The sequence below is a fragment of the Nerophis lumbriciformis genome, linkage group LG20 (assembly GCF_033978685.3).
Source record: "Nerophis lumbriciformis linkage group LG20, RoL_Nlum_v2.1, whole genome shotgun sequence".
NCBI lineage: Eukaryota > Metazoa > Chordata > Actinopteri > Syngnathiformes > Syngnathidae > Nerophis > Nerophis lumbriciformis.
This window is the reverse complement of record NC_084567.2, coordinates 26211585-26236333: the sequence shown is the minus strand read 5'-3', so window position 1 is coordinate 26236333 and position 24749 is coordinate 26211585. Positions and strand designations below refer to the sequence as shown.

General features: G+C 38.9%; 1 protein-coding gene across 2 annotated transcripts in view; it reads right to left on the bottom strand.

The window, feature by feature from the left end:
• Window positions 1-24749, bottom strand: part of tln1 (talin 1) — a 169581-nt gene that overhangs the window by 35662 nt on the left and 109170 nt on the right. For both annotated transcript variants that reach the window (XM_061980700.2, XM_061980701.2), the window contains 13 exons: window positions 23345-23434; window positions 23138-23260; window positions 22911-23054; window positions 22661-22822; window positions 21703-21843; window positions 13490-13671; window positions 13119-13251; window positions 12357-12458; window positions 11057-11227; window positions 9408-9656; window positions 4388-4507; window positions 1777-1923; window positions 1484-1650 (listed from right to left, as the gene is read on the bottom strand). In XM_061980700.2, coding sequence (XP_061836684.2) covers window positions 1484-1650; window positions 1777-1923; window positions 4388-4507; window positions 9408-9656; window positions 11057-11227; window positions 12357-12458; window positions 13119-13251; window positions 13490-13671; window positions 21703-21843; window positions 22661-22822; window positions 22911-23054; window positions 23138-23260; window positions 23345-23434 — 1931 coding nt within the window. The remainder of the gene's footprint in view (window positions 1-1483; window positions 1651-1776; window positions 1924-4387; window positions 4508-9407; window positions 9657-11056; window positions 11228-12356; window positions 12459-13118; window positions 13252-13489; window positions 13672-21702; window positions 21844-22660; window positions 22823-22910; window positions 23055-23137; window positions 23261-23344; window positions 23435-24749) is intronic.

Below are 24749 nucleotides of genomic sequence, written 5' to 3'. Positions count from 1 at the left end.
CTCATAGACTTAGATTGGTCAGATCAAGTCCAACGGTTGGTGCCAAATATTTTTATTACAAAAATCAGGAAGGTGTTCCTGGGGAAGGACGTTTTCGCCCGAACGTAGTGAGAAAAAAACAACTGTTTTAGTGCAAACGAGCAATCCTAACTGTCAAAGCCAACGACAGTCGTTGAAGTGTAAATTCCCCTGGTTAGCGTCTTTAGGCCAAGACTCAGCTGTCTACTTGCACCTTAGTGAGAAACAGCGCTCATTTGAGAATAAAAATGTGCAGATTCTGGACAGGGAGGACGGATGATACGAAAGAGTGAGAGAAGCCATCCATGTCAAGGTTGAAAAAGCATCCCTGAACAGAGGAGGTGGTCTGCGACACCACCTGTCTTGTCTTCCACATACAACACTGTCCTTTCAAACATTCCTAAAAGACTCTGCAATTTAGCCTCCAACAAATAACAGGAGTTAGAAACATTCTGGTCACAGAAGGTGACCAGAATGCCATTTGTGCCGTTTGTTTACAACTGATTGGAATGCTTCCAACTATTTTGGACTGGTAGTAGTCGATCCACAGCGATCGTTCTGCCACACAATACCTCAATGCTAACGAGGGGAAATTACACTTCAACAACTGTCGTTGGTTTTGACAGGCACACAATACTGGTTTTTGGAGTATAAATATTTGGGATTGAAAGGAGAAAGGAGATTAAAGATAACGCACCCCAGCTACAACTGGGCTCTATTAACGCAGTTACGAATGTACAGTATGTACGACGGATATTGCCCTCCTGCGACTTGTAAATGAGACATCTGCGGTCCCTTCCAAGGTTTCTCGTTGCTCCAATTAGGTTGAGTTTTTTCTTGCCCTGATGTGGCATCTGAGCCGTGTCGTTGTGGCTTGTGCAGCCCTTTGAGACATTTATGATTAAGGGCTACTATATAAATACATTTTGATTGATTGATTAAATGTTTGCGTATTTCCAGTATGACTGAACTGATACAAAGGTTAGATTGCAGAAGTGTTACTTCAGTGACAACAACTTCGGAAATAGCCCAAGGTATTCGGAGCAGAATATTCAAAATGGCTGACTGAATTTGTGCCATTTTGTGATGTTTAAACGGTATTTTTACATACTTTGCGGATTGTAAATACGATTGGATATGGTTTAATGGACACAATCAAATGCAATTAAGTATATAAAGTCAACTTGTTTTTCCACTCTACCGGTACTTTAAAAGTTTATGTTCGACGTCAAATTCACAGTTTAGGCATTTAGCTCAATGTCAAGTGCCCCACAGGAACTCGAACCTGGGTACACTGCAAATACTATAAAATATTACGTGAAAATAAGATGTACACCTTGTTTATATAATTTATATAGTATACTTGCTGCCATTATGTGACATATTTTGGGAACTTTTTTGTCCGTGTATGTCACACGAGCCTCTGGTTATTTTTTCAAAATCAAAACAGTGTAGAGGAAAGTACCTGTGGTCTGCAAAGGTCTCTGAATTCTCTCTGTTGAGAGTTCCAGCAGTAGCAAACATGATGGTGGTGTCTAGGTCTGCAATAATGCCAGACACTGCACTGGCTGCAGTGATGCAGGCCTGTGTGCCACGGTTACCGGCCTGCAGAGCTGCTAGGACATGCGACACCTGAAAAAAGTATTCTGTTGTGACTCTTTCTATGAGATGTACATGTTTATCTTTATTTTACTTCAAAAGAAAACAACAACTATAAAATAAAACTTTAGGCATAAAGTAGCAAATATTTTGACAGACCTTTTCAGAGACTTTGCGAGCACTGTCAATCAGCTCCTTTTTGGTGAAGGAATCGTTTGGACTGCACTGCAGCGCTCCAGCTTTGGTCACAAGGCCTGTGCAGCTAAAACCCAGTTCTCCCACCTGCTTCTTGATGTGGGAACCAATCTGGAGCAAACACACATTTGTTAAGATGGCAGACAACATGTAGATCTCAGAATGAGTCCATTACACCCATCACATTATGATAATTAAAGCAGAGAACACCTGAGATGTTGTAACTGCTTCTAAGAATACTCAATTCAATGTTTTTGATGCCCTGATCAATTAATGTACATGTGTGTTTGGACATTAGCATCTGTCATCAATTTCTAGTAGGAAAAACCTTTACTCATCAAAAAGGTTCTAATAAGGATTTAAAGACATCACTATTTCAATAACACAGCATATCAAGGCATCTGATTGGTGGTATGACAAGGCGGCCTGTCAAAACTTTCTACAATGAGGGTCACAGAAAAATCCAAGCCAATCTAATCTAACATGTTCAACAAAAGTTGTACATTTTATTTCAAATACAGTTTTATGTTGTAGGTGACAAAGCTTAAATTTAGAAGTCTGAAAGTTAGTGGATGTTACTGGCTTTTTTGTAATTAAAAACTATAAGAAAAACACCACCATCTAGCATGTGTTCTCATTAGTTTAAAGGGGACTTATTATGCAAAACCAACTTTTCTTACCTACTAAAGGCCTACTGAAACCCACTACTACCGACCACGCAGTCTGATAGTTTATATATCAATGATGAAATCTTAACATTGCAACACATGCCAATACGGCCGGGTTAGCTTACTAAAGTGCAATTTTAAATTTCGCGCGAAATATCCTGCTGAAAACGTCTCGGTATGATGACGTCAGCGCGTAACGTCTCGGATTGTGGAGGACATTTTGGGACAGCATGGTGGCCAGCTATTAAGTCGTCTGTTTTCATCGCAAAATTCCACAGTATTCTGGACATCTGTGTTGGTGAATCTTTTGCAATTTGTTCAATGAACAATGGAGACAGCAAAGAAGAAAGCTGTAGGTGGGAAGCGGTGTATTGCGGCCAACTGCAGCAACAACACAAACACAGCCGGTGTTTCATTATTTACATTCCCGGAAGATGACAGTCAAGCTTTACCATTGGCCTGTGGAGAACTGGGACAACAGAGACTCTTATCAGGAGGACTTTGAGTTGGATACGCAGACACGGTACCGTGAGTACGCATGCAGCTGCGGCTTCCAAACATTTGATCGCTTGCCCGTACGTGCGTGCCGCTATGTGCATGTCACGTACGTAACTTTGGGGACTTTGGGGAAATATATGTGCTGTATGAACTTTAGGGAGGTGAATGGTACTTTGGGCTGTGGGATTGAGTGTGTTGTGCAGGTGTTTGAGTTGTATTGGCGGGTTATATGGACGGGAGGGGGGAGGTGTTTGTTATGCGGGATTAATTTGTGGCACATTAAATATAAGCCTGGTTGTGTTGTGGCTAATAGAGTATATATATGTCTTGTGTTTATTTACTGTTTTAGTCATTCCTAGCTACCCGCCTCTCATAGCCTCTTCCCTATCTGAATCGCTCCCACTGCCCTCTAGTCCTTCACTCTCACTTTCCTCATCCACAAATCTTTCATCCTCGCTCAAATTAATGGGGAAATCGCCGCTTTCTTGGTCCGAATCGCTCTCGCTGCTGGTGGCCATGATTGTAAACAATGTGCAGATGTGAGGAGCTCCACAACCTGTGACGTCACGCGCATATCGTCTGCTACTTCCGGTACAGGCAAGGCTTTTTTATCAGTGACCAAAAGTTGCGAACTTTATCGTCGATGTTCTCTACTAAATCCTTTCAGCAAAAATATGGCAATATCGCGAAATGATCAAGTATGACACATAGAATGGACCTGCTATCCCCATTTAAATAAGCAAATCGCATTTCAGTAGGCCTTTAATGTTTTGTGTATTTGGGATCTGTATAAGTCCCGAAAATTTGAAATCAATCCATGGAGGCATTGCGTAGATATTTATAAAAACAATCTTGCCTTCCTTCAAACTTCCTGCAAGTCAGCCATTTGCCCAATTTATGACGTTTGTCCCATGTGTGACGTCAACTGATATCTCCATATATGGTAGAGCTTTGCCCGAGCCCGTCATTGTAGTCTGACACTTTCGTCAATAAGCTCCTTCTCTTTCCTTTATCCTCTTGTTATGGGGCAGACATGCTTGTATATGCACATGCATCTTCCGCTGTTGCAATTACTAATACAAAGTAACATATATAGTTCTAACTTATATCTGTCAGTAGACATATGGAAGCACTAAAAACTACAACATTGATTAGGGGGGGAAGACATGGTCCAAATGGAGGCACGTAAATAAGTTGGCCACAAAACATTCTGAAGAGAGGGTCAGGAAGCGGCTTGAAAAAGGTCTGTAAAACATAATCTATGCAAAGAATCACTGTTATATGTTATGTGCCCCAAAGAGAAGTGTTTTGAATGTAGTGACAATAAAAAACAAGCTTTGGACATTCCTTAGTTAGGGTAAATGATCTGTTAGCTGCATACATAGAAGTATTGAATGTTCCACATTTACCTCATCATTCTCGGCAGTAATTGCTGCATATTTTGCTTCATCTGCCAGATTTCCAAACTCATTAGTCAGGTGATTGGCCAGTCCGCCAAGATCATCCGGGTTGGTGTTGGACTTGGTGACCTGCAGAAAAATAAAGTTTGAATATTATTCCATATCATATTTAATATCATTAATGATGTAAGACTAGGTGACTTTGTCAAGCATTGCAACTGACAATTGGATGAAATCACAGTCCTTTGTCATTATTTGTCGACAGCCGGCCTGGCTGCACCAAATAATAATATAAATCCATTTAATATAGTCAAATACAAATAAGGCAACAAGAGAAGTATCCCACACTTCTCTTTTGCGAAGTAAATTCTGTACAGCCGATATAAGCATCTACATCAACAATATGATTTCCCTGAGGAGCTGGACAGTACAAAAAAGCTTCTTTCTTTATTCATTTAAAAGATGAATGCACTTTATTTGGAATTTTGCCTATCGTTCACAATTATTATAAAAGACATGTCGACGGATGGATTTTTTAAAATGCATTCCAAATATTAAATAAATGTAAATAAAAGTCCGCTTGCAGCGGAGCCAATGGGTGCTCCACTATTTCGCCCATAAAATCTGATAAATAACCATTCAAAAGGTGACAATACACTTTACGCAGTCAATCATTTAATCGTTTACTCTATTAGTCCCCGAGGGGAAATTCAGATTTTCAGCTCAATCCCAGTCAAGAACAGACATACATTACAGGGAGACAGAACAGGAATGCTGACAGGTCAGCCAACTTCCACCCATACTGGTTTAAATGTAGCTTAAAGATGTAGATATTGAGTTGAATGATGTAAAGCGGTTTGAGTCCCTAAAGAAAAACACTATATTAATGTAATTCACTTAACTTATCCAAATTCTTCCTTTTATTATTAATGCAGCTCAAACTGGGTTTATTCGGAATGGGCACTGCTTTTCGAATCTTCATAATATTTTTAACATATTGTACCGTGTCGGCCTGGGCAATACATTGATTCTATTGATAAATTTGAGGTTTTTTTGTAGTAGACGATTTAAAAAAAAAAAAAAAGATGTTTTTGTACTCTTGTTCCGTCATATTTTTTGCCCTCATGAGCTTCCATAGCCCTCACCCACCCCCTTAATTTCTTATCGGAGATCCACAAGCCAAGCAAAACATGGATAATGCTAATGCTAATGAGAGTGAGACGTTTGTTCCAAAGAAATGTGTTACTAGTGCTCTATATTTGCAGCACCAGCATGGAACACATTGCAAAGATTCTTTAAAAAAGGCAGCAGCACATGAAACTTATTCCAGCGTCAAGTTGATTGGGGGAAATGCAACTTTTTACAAGGCGAACAAAACCGCAACAACTCCTCCACCTAAAAAGCAGCTTACTGTGGCAAAATCATTTACACAATTTACCATGCAGTCGCTCTGCACATCCAAATCGGACAACATTTAATCATCAACATAGTGGTATGTTACATGTGCAATGAAGTGCATATTGACTTTAACATCAGTACACACTAACAAGGAGCCCAGGATACTTCATGGAAAAGCCTGCATTTATCCACTTACTAAAACTAAAGTGTCATCTCAATGCTTTACTTGATTATTTATTTGCATACAATGTACAATACTACATTTTTATTTCCAGTAGTATTTTATTCAAAACAGAAGTTTTAAGTTTAATTTTATTGATCTGGTTGATTTGTATAACTATTTAATGATTATTGGTATCTTTATTGAAGTTTATTTATTTGCATGCAAGGTGCTATGCTACATTTTTATTTACAGAACCATTTATTTTTCAAGACAGACGTTTTAAGTTTGCACTTTATAAATCTCCATGTTGGAGATAATTATTTGCATGCAAATAATTACACTACATTTGTGTTTACAGAAGTATGTTATTTAAGCAGAAGTATTGCCTCCCAGAAGAAGATTTTAATTTAATTCTTTGAACATTTTGCATAAAAAGTACAATTTATATCTGGTCTTAAAAAATATTATACACATTTCAATTGTGCTAAGATTTTCGACTCAGATTTTAAATTCGAAAAATAAATCAACAGCGTCGTACAAAAAAGCTTTTATCAATTACGCCAAATAGCGAAAGTGAAACCGCTTCTATCAGGACATGATCTTAAGAAATTAATCCACGCCTTTATCTCGACTCGTCTAGACTACTGCAATGCCCTGTATGTAGGCATTAGCCAGGCCTCCCTCGCCCGCCTGTAGCTTGTGCAGAACTCTGCTGCTCGTCTGCTAACACAAACCCGCAGACATGAGCACATCACCCCTATATTAGCGTCCCTTCACTGGCTCCATGTGCGTTACCGAATCAATTTTAAACTCCTTCTATTTGTTTTTAAATGTCTAAACAACCTCGCTCCAACATATCTCTCCGATCTCCTTCAGCCTTACTGCCCCCCCTGATCCCTAAGATCAGCCGATCAGCTGCTACTGATGGTCCCTGACACAAGGCTGAAGCTTAGAGGTGACAGAGCTTTCGCTGCTGCTGCTCCCAAGCTCTGGAACGACCTACCTCTGAGTGTTAGACAGGCCTCCTCTCTTCCTGTTTTTAAATCTCTCTTAAAAACATACTTTTATTCCATGGCTTTTAACACTGAGTGATATCCATCCTGCTATGGCGCCCCATAATACACCTGCTGTGAACCTGTTTTTATGTTCTATTTATTTTATTTTATTTATTTATTTTTTACCGTGCTCTGTTTGTGTTGTGTTTGCTCGGTTCTCGTATTATCTTTTAACCTGCCCATTGTACAGCACGTTGGCTACCCCTGTGGTAAATTTTAAATGTGCTTTATAAATAAAGTTGATTTGATTTGATTTGATTTGCTAAGAGTAAGATGCAGGGTATGCAGTGTCATTTCAAACTACTAGTTTTTGATCAAATAAAAGCAAAACGTGTTGAATTACTACCTCTGTCATTTGTATTCAATGGTTCTTTAAAAAAAATAAAAATAAAAAAAAATTGGGAAAACAGGAAAAAAAATTGGGGAGATTTTATTTGTAGGTCATATCGCTCAGGGCGAGAATGGTATGCATGTATTTAACACTGAAGAAGCAGTGATATCTATGGATGCTGAAAAGGCATTTGACAAAGTGGACAAGTGGAGTGGAATTATCTATTTTATGTCCTGAAGAGATTGGGCTTTGGTAAATTTTATTTTATGGATTAAGGCTCCTTTATTCATTTCCTGAGGCCTCAGTCTGGACAAATAATATTCAAGCCCAATACTTTCGCCTCTATCGCTCTACACTGCAAGGTTGTTCTCTAATTCCATTGCTTTTTGCTCTTGCCATTGAGCCTCTGTCAATAGCGCTTCGTACTAATCCCCTATTTATGGGCATATGTAGAGAAAACGCGCAAGTGAAAGTCTCTCTCTACACAGATGACCTCCTACTGTGTGTCTCAGACCTCTCCGACTCGGTCTCGGCTGCCTTGATTACGCTTCAAGCATTTGGACATTTGTCTGGTTACAAACTAAACTTGGGTAAAAGTGAAATACCGTATTTTTCGGACTATAAGTCGCAGTTTTTTTTCATAGTTTGGCCGGGGGTGCGATTTATACTCAGGAGCGACTTATGTGTGAAATTATTAACACATTACCGTAAAATATCAAATAATATTATTTAGCTCATTCACGTAAGAGACTAGACGTATAAGATTTCATGGGATTTAGCGATTAGGAGTGACAGATTGTTTGGTAAACGTATAACATGTTCTATATGTTATAGTTATTTGAATGACTCTTACCATAATATGTTACGTTAACATACCAGGCACGTTCTCAGTTGGTTATTTATGCCTCATATAACGTACACTTATTCAGCCTGTTGTTCACTATTCTTTAATTATTTTAAATTGCCTTTCAAATGTCTATTCTTGGTGTTGGATTTTATCAAATAGATTTCCCCAAAAATGCGACTTATACTCCAGTGCGACTTATATATGTTTTTTTCCTTCTTTATTATGCATTTTCGGCCGGTGCGACTAATACTCCGGAGCGACTTATACTCCGAAAAATACGGTATTTACTATAAATGTTGCTGCTAAGAAATATCCTGTGCAAAATTCCCCCTTTTAAATTGTCTCGCAAAGTTGGGCATCCAGGTCACATATACGTTTGCAGAACTTTATAAAGCCAACTTTGTTTCACTGTTGTCCGGAATCCAGGGAGACTTTGATCGCCAGTCCCTACTTAACTGATCTACATTGGCTTCTATTAAAATGAATATACAGTACTTCCGTGATTTTCTTATCTGTTCCAGTGCATACCCACCTTTTCTCCCTCAGTACTTATGTAAATTAGATAGTCAGATTTTAGATTTCATTTGGAATAAAAAGACTCACAGGTTACGTAAACAATATTTGCAAAGACCCAAATCATTGGGAGGACTGGCACTACCAAACTTTGGGTTTTATTACTGGGCCACCAACATTACATTTTTGAAGTATTGGCTGCAATATGGAGCGTTTGATCCCCCTCAATTATGTCTGGTTATGGAGGCAAATTAAACTAAACCAGTTCCTCTCAGACCTTTGGTTCACTCTCCCATTCACTCATCTACCTCCTCTTATAAGAAAAACTCATTTGTAAAGATCTCATTCAGGATTTGGGTTCAGTTTGGGTGCAATTTTGGTCAACAGACTATTTGTCGTCTTGCACCAATCACTGCGAATCATGCTTTCCCTTCCTCTCTTGTCAATATTGCCATTTTAAGGTGGTCAAGTCTGGGAATCAACAACATCAAAGATTTATACATTGACAACACTTTTGCTTCTTTTCAACAACTTTGATTGAAAATTGTAAATAAATGCAAATTATTGTTTTAAAAATGTATCATCAATATAAATGGCTAACATGTAATGTAGAATGTATACTGCCACAGTATATACATATATACATATACAAATGTGTGTTCAATAGTCTATTAAAAATATTTAGGCCTACTGTATTTAATGATGGCAGCAACATGTCTTACCATCTCCTGCACAGTGACAGCAATGGCCTTAGCTGTCTTCACCATGGTGGTCTGGTAGTCCACAAATGTGCCCTCAGGTTCAAGTGTAGGTGCATCTTCCATCTTGTTGATGGCATCATTGATGGAGTCCACCATTCCCCCCACAGCACCTGCTGCACTGGCTGCTTCTGCCAATGTGGCCCCCAAATCATCTACAGCTTCCTTCATCATCTGCACCGACTCCTCCAGGGCCTCCTGCATGTGTGCCGCCTGCAAAACAAATACCGGTACTCATTTGACCTAATCACGCGAAAACAATCCATTACGAACTTCGATGAACCACAGTTACACTCACTACACTTGCACACTTTTATACACTCTACACATACACTTATAAACACACTCAACACGTACACACTTTAATTCACACACTTCACTTACAGACTCTTGTACAGTACATACACTACACTTATGAACTTTGATACAAACATGACACCTACAAACTCTTAGATAGACACTACACTTACACGCTTTGATACTGACTCTACACTTACAGACTCTTATACACACTACACTTACTCTTGTGCACACACTACACTTACTCTTGTGCACACACTGCACTTACTCTTGTGCACAAACAATACTTACCCTTACGCACACACTACACGTACACAATGTAATACACACTCTACACTTACACGCTTCAATACGCACACTGAACTCACACTACACTTTTATACAAACTACTACACACTGTGATATACACTACACCTACTTTCATACAAACTACTACACTCTTTGATACACATTTTACACACTCTGATACACTCGCTACCCTTACACTGATACACACACTAAAATTACACTTTGAATCACACACTACACTTACACACTTTGATACACACGCTTTAAAACTCACACTAAACTCAATCTTATACACACAACACTTACACACTTGAACACATAAAGTACCAATGATTGTCACACACACACACACACTAGATGTGGCGGAATTATTATCTGCATTTGACCCATCACCCTTGATCAGGGGGTAATCAAGGGTGATGGGTCAAATGCAGATGAGGTGAGGGGAGCAGTGAGCAGCAGCGGTGGCCGCGCCAGGGAATCATTTTTGGTGATTTAACCTCCAATTCCAACCCTTGATGCTGAGTGCCAAGCAGGGAGGTAATGGGTCCCATTTTTATAGTCTTTGGTATGACTCATACACTACATTTACACACTCCAATCCACTCACTATAGTTACACATTTTAGTACACACAATACACTTACACACTTTGATAAGACACACTAAACTTACATACACTTATACTCTTATACACATCTTAATACACACACTACACTTGCAGACTCTTATACACACACACACCACTTACACACTTTGATGCAAAAACTACATTTACTCTTACAGACACAACACTTACACACTTTGATGCAAACACTACATTTACTCTGATAGACACTACCCTTACACACTTTGGTACACAAACTACACTTACACACTTTCATTCTCTTTTACACACTACACTTACACTTTTTGATTCACACATTGAGATGAATAAGTTAAACCTTAAATTCATTTATTGTCAATGACAGAGATGAAGTGTTGAGTAAGACCAAGGAATGATGACTTAACGTCCTAATTAATTACCTTGGGGTTTCCTCCAGCCTCTTTGGCAGTGTAGAGCATCTGCAGGGCTGACTCTGTCAGAGTTTTGGTCTGGTCTAAAACAGCCATCTGCTGTTGGCTGCTGAGGATCTTGGACGCCGTGCCGATAGCGGCCATGATGAGTGGCTCAAAGTAGCTGACCATTTGAGATACCTGTTGAGTGTGAGGGGGCACATAATATAGAAAAAAACTATACAAAAGATTGTTGAATAAAACACATGATGGACCAAAAGGGGATAGTAGAGATGCGCGGATAGGTAATTATTTCATCCGCAACCGCATCACAAAAGTCGTCAACCATCCGCCATCCACCCGAACTAACATTTAATCAAAACCGCACCCGCCCGCCATCCGCCCGTTGTTATATATCTAATATAGACGATGCAAGGCATTAGTGAGGTTATAAAGCTTTTGCCTGTTAAAGAAAGGAGACTGATCCAATGTAGCAGAGACATTCAATGCGTGCCACGCTGTCACGGCTCAGACGCACACCAGTGCGCAATCATCTGGGAGCCGCGCTGAGCGCACCTCCAAGTGCGCTCGCGCCACTCAAACTGTAGCAGGCAGCTGCGTTCTATCTTGTTTTAACATCCTGTGGCACTCTTCTGGGATCACGGCGGACGAAACTGCTCATGCTCAGGGTGTTTGTGGAGGTTCGGGGTTTTGCACAAATGTGATGCACCATGTTAGATGTCCCGGTTTTGTGACTGTCGTAGACATAAACAGCGTCGCAGCTCTTGCAAATCACGTAGCCAGCATTACTATCATCCTGATTTACAACCTCATAAAAACGAGTCCACGCTGAACTTTTCTGGCCTTTTTTCCCCCGGTCTTTAGTATTCCCTTTTTTAGTTTGTCGTGTACCACGTTTGCTGCCGGCGTTGCCATCTCTTTTTTTTTTCTTCTTCTGTTGTGGCATGCTGCAGGTGCCTGCTCGTTTTTCGTATGTGGGTAACAACATTTAACTATGTATATATATTTCCGAATTGGTTTAACTGCCACCCGCCTGAATCTATTTAAAATCTAATTTTTTTTTATTTCAACCGCCCGACCCGCGGATAATCCGCGGACTCCGCGGTTGTGTCCGCAAACCGCGCATCTCTAGGGGATAGCATTTATACTTCACATAATTTGGCTTCATAAAACCCAGCACTTTACTTTTTATACGTGTTCTTATGTTACAGCATTATTCCTGAAAGGATTAAAGTCATTTTCTCCTCAATATTCTACACACAACACCCTATAACAACAACAAGTATTGATTGGAAGTGTATTGTCATACCTTGTGTCCCAGCTGTGAGGCCTCAGAGCGAGCAGCCACAGCAACTGGTTCAATCAAATGACTAATCTCATGGACTGAAGCAGCCATCTGCTCATGAAGGGCCTGCAACACAGCACAATACATTGACTTGATCAATGTCAATTAACACAAAGCACGTATGTTTCAGATTTACCAGTCACAGCATTACTGCTATTAATCGACTTATTCATTCAACTGTTTCTGTTGTGCTTTTTGTTGCCAAGTGCTTGGTCATGTGAGCGTTCATTGCTTGTCATTATGTATAAGCAGCTTACCTACAGTAGTGTACCTACTGTATCTTATGAGAGGTGTAATTAATTTATAAGACACTGTAGTTAGAATCATCCACTGAAGGATACAATCAAAATAATCAATACATTGTCAAATTAAAATGCTCATGCATGATGATTAGGTTTGAAAATTAAAAATGATTGATCCATCTCTTGTAACAATGTTGTCAATTTCAAAGCTCAGAACATTGTTAGCGTTGTACAGGTAGAGTATTCGATATAATTTCATACAGCTAAGCCCTCCTGTCCAAAGCAATATGGTTTATACAATTAATATGTGTCTGGAGAACTACATCAATAAGCAATACTAAAACTTTGCACGCTATACTGCCATAAATGAGGAAGAATAGCCAACACATTTTTTTTAAGTCAAAATGGATTATGCCAATATTTTCATTTCACCATGTATCGTATAATAATGCAAAGATAATGCGGGTATTAAGCTTGTGTTTACCTCCATGGAGATATCTTCTCGTGGTGTGAGCTGCTGGCTGATGGCAGCCAGAGAAGCCTGGTCCACCTCACGTATGCAGCCATTTAGAACCTCGATAGCATCATCACATTCCCTCTGGCCTGGCGCCTTTTCTCTGCAGGAATACACAAAATAGGCAAATATAATAATACAGTATAAAGGGGGGATTCTTCTTCCTGGGGGGAGGGGAGGGGGCTGAGGATGTAACCGAAAATAATTGGGAACCACTGGATTACACGGCTAATATCATGGTATGGATGAATGTCACTCTATTAAGTGATTACGTCAAGCATTGGAATGGTTACAAAGAAGAGAATATCCTGGATAAATCCAAAAGGATTAAGAGATAATACCTCATATTGGTAATGAGTTTCTTGATGGAGTCCGATACGGTTCTTGAGTGTCCGGCAAGGACAGACCACTTGGGGGGGTCTTTAGGGTTGACGGCTAGAGATCGGGCAGTCTGGATCAGGCCAGTGGAACTCTCCAGCATGGTCTTGGCTGCTGCTACAATGGGCTCCATAGCAGCGTGACCCTAAGGAAGGTCAGAATGTGAAATGTGACTGCTTCCACATGTCTTCTTAACAGCAGTCTAACTTGTTCATATCAACACACAAATAACATGTTTGTTTTCTCCCTGCGACTTAAATTTACCAAATTTGTTTGCCTATTTGATTATCACTAAAATTAAGTCGAGTAGATATTCTATTCTTGTTGTCATTGTTTAGGGTGACTTAAACAGAAAGTCGTTTTAAGATGCTACTTATGTACGTGTATGTGCAGAAGAAAAAGAGTACTGCAGCTATGAATCCAGCAGACAGCGCTATACATACTTGCCAACCCTCCCGATTTTCCCGGGATACTCCCGAATATCAGTGCCCCTCCCGAAAATCTCCCGGGGCAATCATTCTCCCGAATTTCTCCCGATTTCCACCTGGACAACAATATTGGGGGCGTGCCTTAAAGGCACTGCCTTTAGCGTCCTCTACAACCTGTCGTCACGTCCGCTTTTCCTCCATACAAACAGAGTGCCGACCCAGTCACATAATATATGCGGCTTTAACACACACATACAAGTGAATGCAAGGCATACTTGATCAACAGCCATACAGGTCACACCGAGGGTGGCCGTATAAACAACTTTAACACTGTTACAAATATGCGCCACACTGTGAACCCACACCAAACAAGAATGACAAACACATTTCGGGAGAACATCCGCACCGTAACACAACATAAACACAACAGAATAAATACCCAGAACCCCTTGCAGCACTAACTCTTCCGGGACGCTACAATATACACCCCTCGCTACCACCATGAAATGCTCAGTCATTCACAAACAAGGATGGGGCGAGGGTCACCACTTTGTCAACAAATGCGTGAGCAAATTGTTGAACAGTTTAAGAAAAACCTTTCTCAGCCAGCTATTGCAAGGAATTTAGGGATTTCACCATCTACGGTCCGTAATATCATCAAAGGGTTCAGAGAATCTAGAGAAATCACTGCACGTAAGCAGCTAAGCCAGTGACCTTCGATCCCTCAGGCTGTACTGCATCAACAAGCGACATCAGTTTGTAAAGGATATCACCACATGGGCTCAGGAACACTTCAGAAACCCACTGTCAGTAACTACAGTTGGTAGCTACATCTGTAAGTGCAAGTTAAAACTCTCCTATGCAAGGCGAAAACCGTTTATCAACAACACCCAGAAACGCCGTCGGCTTCGCTGGGCCTGAGCTCATCTAAGATGGACTCATGCAAAGTGGAAAAGTGTTCTGTGGTCTGACGAGTCCACATTTCAAATTGATTTAGGAAAATGTGGACGTCGTGTCCTTCGGACCAAAGAGGAAAAGAACTATCCGGATTGTTATAGGCGCAAAGTTGAAAAGCCAGCATCTGTGATGGTATGGGGGTGTATTAGTGCCCAAGACATGGGTAACTTACACATCTGTGAAGGCACCATTAATGCTGAAAGGTACATACAGGTTTTGGAGCAACATATGTTGCCATCCAAGCAACGTTACCATGGACGCCCCTGCTTATTTCAGCAAGACAATGCCAAGCTACGTGTTACATCAACGTGGCTTCATAGTAAAAGAGTGCGGGTACTAGACTGGCCTGCCTGTAGTCCAGACCTGTCTCCCATTGAAAATGTGTGGCGCCTTATGAAGCCTAAAATACCACAACGGAGACCCCCGGACTGTTGAACAACTTAAGCTGTACATCAAGCAAGAATGGGAAAGAATTCCACCTGAAAAGCTTCAAAAATTGGTCCCCTCCAATCCCAAACATTTACTGAGTGTTGTTAAAAGGAAAGGTGATGTAACACAGTGGTGAACATGCCCTTTCTCAACTACTTTGGCACGTGTTGCAGCCATGAAATTCTAAGTTAATTATTATTTGCAAAAAAAAAATAAAGTTTATGAGTTTGAACATCAAATATCTTGTCTTTGTAGTGCATTTAATTGAATATGGGTTGAAAAGGATTTGCAAATCATTGTATTCCATTTATATTTACATCTAACCAGAGGTGGGTAGTAACGCGCTACATTTACTCCGTTACATCTACTTGAGTAACTTTTGGGATAAATTGTACTTCTAAGAGTAGTTTTAATGCAACATACTTTTACTTTTACTTAAGTATATTTATAGAGAAGGAACGCTACTTTTACTCCGCTACTTTTACTCCGCTACTTTTATCTACATTCAGCTCGCTACTCGCTACTAATTTTTATCGATCTGTTAATGCACGCTTTGTTTGTTTTGGTCTGTCAGACAGACCTTCAAAGTGCCTGCCTTACTGGTGACGTTTCACTTCGTTCCACCAATCAGATGTAGTCACTGGTGACGTTGGACCAATCAAACAGAGCCAGGTGGTCACATGACCTGACTTAAACAAGTTGAAAAACTTATTGGGGTGTTACCATTTAGTGGTCAATTGCACGGAATATGTACTGTAATGTGCAATCTACTAATAAAAGTTCCAATCAATCAATCAAAAGTGTGAAGGAAAAAAGATACTTTTTTATTTCAACCGTACATCCCGTCAAAAGCCTAAAGACTGACTGCACAGTTCCTGTCTTCACAATAAAAGTGCCGCTCCATCGCGCCTGCGCTTTCAAAACAAGAGTCTCCGAAAGCCAGCGCAAACAAGCTAGCAAGGTAAGGAGTTTGACGCCAATATATTTCTTGTAAAGTGTATAAAAACGAATATGGAAGCTGTACAAATAAGATGCCAAAAACCCACCACTTTCATGTGGTATTAGACAGAAAGGAGGAACTTTTCTTCTCCTCCATTTGAAAACGTGGACGTTATCATCACTACTGGCTGATTACAATCAACGCAAGTCATCAGAATCAGGTAATACACCAACTTATATTCTAGTCTTCATGAAAGAAAGGAATCTATATGTTAAACATGCATGTATATTCATTAAAACATCTTTAACATGTAAACAAAAACAGCAAAATAAATACATATAAATTATATACTGTATATATCAATGTATATGTATGTATATATATATATATATATATATATATGTGTGTGTGTGTATGTTACTCATCAGTTACTCAGTACTTGAGTAGTTTTTTCACAACATACTTTTTACTTTTACTCAAGTAAATATTTGGGTGACTACTCCTTACTTTTACTTGAGTAATAAATCTCTAAAGTAACAGTACTCTTACTTGAGTACAATTTCTGGCTACTCTACCCACCTCTGCATCTAACACAATTTCCCAACTCATATGGAAACGGGGTTTGTATGTCATGTTCTGTTATTAAAACCTAATTGTAACGGTTCGACATGATATCATTTTTCCAAGATGCGGAAAGCCGGCAGGAACAGCGTGCAGGTAATATGATGATTTATTCACCAAAAGCAAAACTCAGTTTAACCAGTGTTGTGCTGGGAAAGCTCAAGGCTAACTTAGCTTAGCAACATAACAAAGAAACAATAAAGGAACAGGAATGAACTTACATCGTAGCTCGCGACCAAACATAACAGTTGCGTAAAGCGAACAAGACTGTCAGGCTGAGTCAACGACGAGGCAGGTATAAATAGCTCTCTGATTAGTGATCAAGACCAGGTGAGCGTCCTGACCACTAATCAAAGGCAGGTGCAATAAATCAGCGCCCAAGGCAACTATGGAACTAAGGGAGCGTTGAAAACAGAAATGAACACTAAATTTAAGAGAATAATAACAAATACAAATCAGAATATGACCTGATCATAACACTATTTATGATGTGTTCTGTTATCAAGACCGACCCATGACATGTTCTGTTAATAAGACCTACTCATGACATACTGTTATTAAGACCTACAATACTCATGACATGGTTTGTTATTAAGACTCATTAATGAAGTGTTTTGTTATTAGGATCTCTGTTAATAAGGCCTATTTATGACATGCTTTGTTATTAAGACCTACTGATGACATACTCTGTTATTAAGACCTACTCTTGTCATTAACTGTTCTGTTATTAAGACCTACTCATGACGTGTTATTGATACTAACTCATATGTTTTATAAAAAAAACCTACTTGTGACATGCTCTGTAATTAAGAGCAACTCATGACGTGTTTTGTTATTAAGGCCTACTCATGACAATTTTGAATAGAACAATCTTTATTGTCATTGATCAGCAGGTGAACAACACAATTATGATGGACTACTCTCTCCTAAGTGCATAAAAAACAATACTGCAATAGTGCAATAATAAATAGAAAATGCAAACAACACTCCCCTTCACCCCGTAAAAAAAACTCCCCTCCTGCAACCAATGAGACCCCTCCCCGCACTACTGACTTGAATGAATGGGATATTTGTGGCGTTTGTGACTAGTGTCTTGTGTTAAGGGGCCTGGTGTTTTATTAAGAGCAACTCTAAACATGCTCTGTTATTAAGACCTACTCATAATGTGTCATTGATACCAACTCATGACTTGTTTTATCATAAAGACCTACTCGTGCCATGCTCTGTAATTAGGACCAACTCATGTTAAGTTTTGTTATTAAGACCTACTCAAGACAGGTTCTGTTATTAAGACCGACATATGACATGTTTTGTTATTAAGACCTGCTCATGACATGTTATTCTGTCTCCCCTACGTGTGTCAATTACTCACCGAGACTGACATTGTAACACATTTCAATGTGGTTTTGCAATGTGTTGTTATCAGCACCATCTAGTGGTCATGTTAATTGTTTTCAGTCGACAGATAAATTTGTAAACTTTGAAGCGGCTATTTTGATCTGCTGTGCATGGGGAAGAGAGCTAGATTCAAATTTCCTCCATCCTTTTTGGTTTCCTCATCAAAAAGCACAATCTGTAAGTTTATTTGTCTATATATTAGTTATGTATAATATTTTAGTGTTATTAAGCCTATTTGACTAGTGAATGTTTTAGTTTGTATTTTTTTATTTATTTTTTTATTTTTTTTTATTTGTTTTTTTATGTTTATTCATTCATTTGATAGGGAAAAAAATAATACAGGTAGTGAGAAACAGACACTCTTTTCCCCCGTGCCCCCCAAAAAAAGCAACAAAAAAAAAATACAAGTGAAAAAAAAAAAACGAATACAAAAGTAAAACGAACAAAAAAACAAGACCAACCCCTTTCCGCCCCTACTGGTCCTACATTTTCTTGTCACAGTGGGTGGCAATGCACAGCCTTTCTCTTCACCACAAGCTTATAGGAAATTAAACAAAAGGACAAAAAAAAATAAAGGTTTCTATACAAGTTTGTGATACTCATGTATAATATCTATGAAGCTTATTTTGTTTGTAAACATGTAACAAAAAGTATGTTTTTTGTGTTTTTTTTTTATAGTTTTACATGGCTTCCACGAAAGCGCCTAAAGCCAACTCTTGTTTCTGGTGCTTTGTAGAAGACTGTTTAGCTTGCTGCATAGCTGTGTATATGAACACTCAGTGGCATAAGACATATTCAGTTATTAATACCTACTCATGACATTTATGTATAAAGACTTACTCATGATATGCTCTGTTATTAAGACCTACTCATTAGCAACGTTCCCTCTAAGGTGCGCACCTGTGCAATTGCGCACTGCTCACGCGTCCTCTGCGCACAGCAAATCTATGCCGCGCAAAAAATCAAATCCCACTCTAAACAAAATAAACAAATCGTTTGTTTTGTATGATTTTGCAATGCAACTGTGAGTAACAAGTGACGAAAGGCGGCCACAACAGATAAAACAATGTTTGTCAACACTTAGATTATTGTAACGTCAGTGGAGACACTTAAAGGAGGACAGGAATTCCATCGGTCCCGTTATTTAGCGAAATTGTTTGTCGGCCATAACCACACCAAAACAATGTGTAAAATACTTTTATCTAGCAAAACTAGTCGTTGTCTACCGTACAAACCAAGCCAAAAGCAACTCATCTGTTATATCAACAGCAGCCGCTTGCTCTCTCTCTCTCACCTGCACCAACACATACACTATGGCAATTAGCCACTGGTGCGTTTATGGCCACACAAAAAGTTGGACAACTCCAACACTACACGTAAAGTGTACATTTTAGGTCGTTTTACTATGACTCTTCAATCAGTGTGCTTATTCTACTGTCATTTGTTAAGAATGTTATTTTTTGGATATTAATCATGAAATGATGTTACAGGACTACATAATTGCTAATAAAAATATTTATTTTACGGACAGAAAGTTAATAAACACTTCATCTCATGCAACATGTGAATGTTTTAAGGGGAACTAAATGTGATCTCTGAAAGGGGTACACAATCTTTCCAAAGCAGGACCCCCACCCAGGCATAAATACTATAGTGCATAGCTGATTAAAAAAAAACAATATCTAAGTGGGCCAAATCACATATATTAGAAAATAATCTCTTGAAATTGACTAGTCACTTGATTATAATAATAAGACATTTAAATTGTTATGTCAGGTTTGAGACAAATGTGCTGCTGGTATGGCCACAGTGTGCACGTCTGTATTCCACTGAATGCTCAGGGTGTTTGTGCGTTTGCTCACACACATGAAAAATTAGAGGGAACATTGCTCATTAGATATTTTGTTATTAAGAGCTATTCATGACGTGTTCTGTAATTAAGAAATACTCATTACATTTTGTTAAGACCTACTCACGACAAGTTTTATTATTAAAACCTAATCATGAAATGTTCTGTAATTAAGAATTACTTATTACATATTGTTATTAGGACTCACTCATGACAAGTTTTGTTATCAAGACCTCTTCATTACATGTTGTTATTAAGACACGCTCATCACATGTTCTGTTGTTAAGACCTACTCATGACTCGTTCTGTTGTTAAGACCTACTCACCACAAGTTTTGTTATTAAAACCTAATCATGAAATGTTCTGAAATTAAGAATTACTTATTAAATTTTGTTATTAAAACATACTAATGACAAGTTTTTTTATTAAGACCTCTTCATTACCAGTGTTACAAAGTAACGCGTTACTAGTTCAGTGTTACAAAGTAACGAGTAACTAGTAATCTAACGCGTTATTTTTTATATTCAGTAACTCAGTTACCGTTACTACATGATGCGTTACTGCGTTATTTTACGTTATTTTTTATGTAGTATCGGCTAGAAACAGAAGATCTGAGTGTGTTTTATTGGAGCGCTGCAGTGTCGTCCTTCTGATTCTTCTTGTGTCACAAGCCGGAGGCGCGCTCTGTGTGTGTCTGGGTGTGGGTGTGGGTGTGGTGAGGGGCGGGGAGGGGACGGGAGGGGTGGGGGCGTGTCTGTGTTTATTAACAACGGAGCCGCAGTCAGTGTCTTAACATGGAGATATTCTCACTTCTTTTTTTTGTCGAGCACAAAGAAAAGAACATTTTAGTTATATGTAAGTTGTGTCTTGGATCAAAGATCCTGTCTACTGCCAAAAAGAACTATTCAAATCTGCCTGGTTAGGCTTTGTGTATGTCATGTGTGCCTTCCTTAGGTGAAGCCAGGTTTACAGCTATGTTGTTGTTATGCTGTTTGTTACTTATGTATGTTATGTTGCAGCTATTTAAAATAGTTTTGTCAATTTGTTCTGGCCTGAAATAAATTGGCCCTTTGAAACATATCTTTGTCTTTGTATGTTGTATGTAGACCACATTGCTTAGCAGAGTTCAGTGATGCAAATGCATGTCAAGTTGAACAGATTGTATCATTCTCCAGTGCAATAACAGTACTGAAATGAAGGCTAAAAGGGCATTAATGGGAGCTTTTTAAAAAAAAAAGAAGAAGAAAAAAAGTAACTAGTTACTTTTCACAGTAACGCATTACTTTTTGGTGTAAGTAACTGAGTTAGTAACTGAGTTACTTTTAAAATAAAGTAACTAGTAACTGTAACTAGTTACTGGTTTTCAGTAACTAACCAAACACTGTTCATTACATGCTCTGTTATTAAGATACACTCATCACATGTTCTGTTGTTAAGACCTACTCATGACTCGTTCTGTTGTTAAGACCTAGTCATGACAAGTTTTGTTATCGAGTAGGTAAGTCAGTGTTGCTTCTGTAAGACCTACTATTTTAAATCAAAAAAATATTGTACCTCATGGCTGATCTGAGCTGGAATGCTGGCAAATTCTGGATTGGAGGCAAAAGCTGTCAGGTTGTCCACAGCTTCTATCAGAGGACCAGTTGCAGCCCGACACCTTTCTCTGTTCTCCTGGTTAAAGGCTCCATCCAAAGCCTGCACACAAAAAATACCAAGTCTAACAACTAGTTTTTTGCTTTTAGTTGCGAGCAAAACTTTGAATTAGGAGTAAGCGTCGCAAATGCAACACAGAACACTGTAAATTCCACCAAACACTCTGACTAGCATTAGCTAATAGTCTTTCGAACAATGGTGGGGAAGAAAGTGGATGTGAAGGACGGTGCTGAGAAGAAGAGGTTGATAACATTTTTTGAGTGATCGGATAAAACATATTTTTGCTTGGCTAAAGAGCCATTATAAAAATACAAGAAAAAAAATACATTTATAAAATCACTCTTCAATTTTTAATACTGTATAAAAGTTAATTTCATTGTATGTGTCTTCACTCGAGAAACAGCATCAAATGTACGGTAAACTTTAAATTAGATGTAAGTTTCACTTTTGCTTTGCCCCAACACTGCTATGGTGCATTCAATGACTGCCTGACAAAATGAGACATCTCAATGCTTAGCCAATTAACAAAATTCGGTAGGCATACATAGATGTAAAAAAAACATAATGTATGAACATGTAAAAAATGTGGGATGGTACATGTATGCTGTACATTTTAGCTGTATTATCACATATTAATCATTTGTTACCACTCATTACACTGCCAAGGGTGTATGACGAATGAGATTAGAAATGATGAGAAATTAGAAAAAAAAAATTTTTTTGAAGAAAATAAATATAAATAAAAAATTATAATATAATTAAAATCTGCAAACTTGCAATGTTACAAATGCTGAAGCACAAATGTTTAGGGATCCACTAAATGGTTTATTTATTTTATTGTGTGTAAAATTATACAAACCTTAATGGACTTGACGAGGTTGGCGGTGGTGTTGGCCACCTCTTTGGCTGACTGGACAAACTGTCTCTTAGCAACGGGGTTGGGGGTTTTGGAGGAGGCCAGTCGGCAAGCGTTACATAGTGCTGAAGTGTGTTTGGCAACAATGGTGGCGGCAGACAGAACCTATGCAAGGCAATGCATGGACATATCATTCAACCAAATGATAAAAACATGAATATAGTGATTTGCTGAATGTTGCCGTGGGGTGTACTTGTGATTGGGTGCATCCTGGGTCCACTAGGTTCTGGCAGGCCATTTGGATGGACTGGTTAGCTCGGGCAAACTGAGCAGGATCTACAAGACCCTTCTGACCTGCTGTACTGTTGGGATCTGACACGCCAACCAAATAGGAAGCCTTTAAGAAAAGAATAATCAGGTAAGTTTTATTATTTACTAGTAACCTTCAATTTGTGTGTAGACCCAATGGCTAGTTTGTACCTGTGCTGCAGCTTCAGTCAGACCACACAGGGCTTTGGAGCCAGAACTGACCGAATCACCAAACTCTGGCAAGTTGGAGTTCTTGGCATTGTGGGAAATACCGGCCATGGATTCACCAAGGATCTTTTTTTAAGATAAAACAGATGATGCAAAGCCAGCAGACAGATTGGATATGTTGTAGAAAAAAAATGCTCCGACGATACACACCTTGGAGTTTTCCATGACACTGTCGATACAGTCAAAGTAGGAGAGGTCATTTACAGCTTCACTTGGGTTCTCTAGCATTCCTCTCACTGACTGCAAACACATGCAACAAATTTGTTTAAACACACTTGACATCGAGGGGAGGCATTGTCTCATAAAGTCAGAAGCCATAGATCTTTGGTGTAATGTTACCACACGAGCAATAGCAACCCCGGCCGAGTCATACCAAAGACTATAAAAATGGGACCCATTACCTCCCCACTTGACACTCAGCATCAAGGGTTGGAATTGGGGGTTAAATCACAAAAAATGATTCCCGAGCGCAGCCACCGCTGCTGCTCACTGCTCCCCTCACCTCCCAGGGGGTGATCAAGGGTGATGGGTCAAATGCAGAAAATAATTTCACCACACCTAGTGTGTGTGTGACAATCATTGGTAATTTAACTTTAACTTAATTATTTATGGCCATGTGTTCTCTAGTATAACGCATCAAATGCTGTCTTTAAAACAACGTTTGTTTGTTTGCCACGTCTTGTCTGATCGTTGCCACATTGCTAATGAAAAACAAAAAACAAAATATATTTTTTATGGTGAATGTTTTCGTCACTTTACCCGTCAATGGGTCTGCTAAGCTCCGCTTTCAGGTCAGAATGACGAGGCCACCGATTTGTGACAATCTGGTTGCTTTATTGTTAGTTTTGCAGGACACAACCAGACACGTTCGTCACTCTACTGCACAGTGCAGCGCTACCTCTCTCTCTCTTTACTCCCTCACTCACTCACTGATGTCACTCAGACAACACTTTGCCATTCTCTTAAACACACACGCACGCTTCTCTCATTAGTTAACCAGCTCCCCTGCTGTGCACATGTAGCTACGTAGACGTGCACACAGCTGCTTGGATTGATGCCAAATATTAGCGGAGTTAAAACTGCCCAATTAGCAGTCAACTAATTTAAGTGAAATTGCTATATTTTGTAACAAATTGCTGCAATTTATGTTTTACTTTAACAAATGTGTGTTTTACCTGCTACATGGCTTATCTGTGTACATTTATCCATAGTTTTGTTTTCATACTTACTAATAATTGCATTTTTCTTAAAACACAGACCAGGATTGGCAACCATAAATCATGAAGCATTTAATATAATGTCAGTAAAGCTTTTTATTATATTCTAACCTAATCCTTGTTTATGGCAGACTATATGTAATATGGAAAATTTAAAATTGTTCTTCGAGTGCAACAAGAAAAACACAATGTGTTTAATGCCCTTTTATTTATATTTTAACCTTCTAAAATTGTTCTTTGAGTGTAATAGGAAACATATGTTTATTGTATTCTAAGATTTTCTGTTAAAATAAAGCCAATATTGAAAAATGTAGTTCCCTTTATTTTGAAAAGTATCG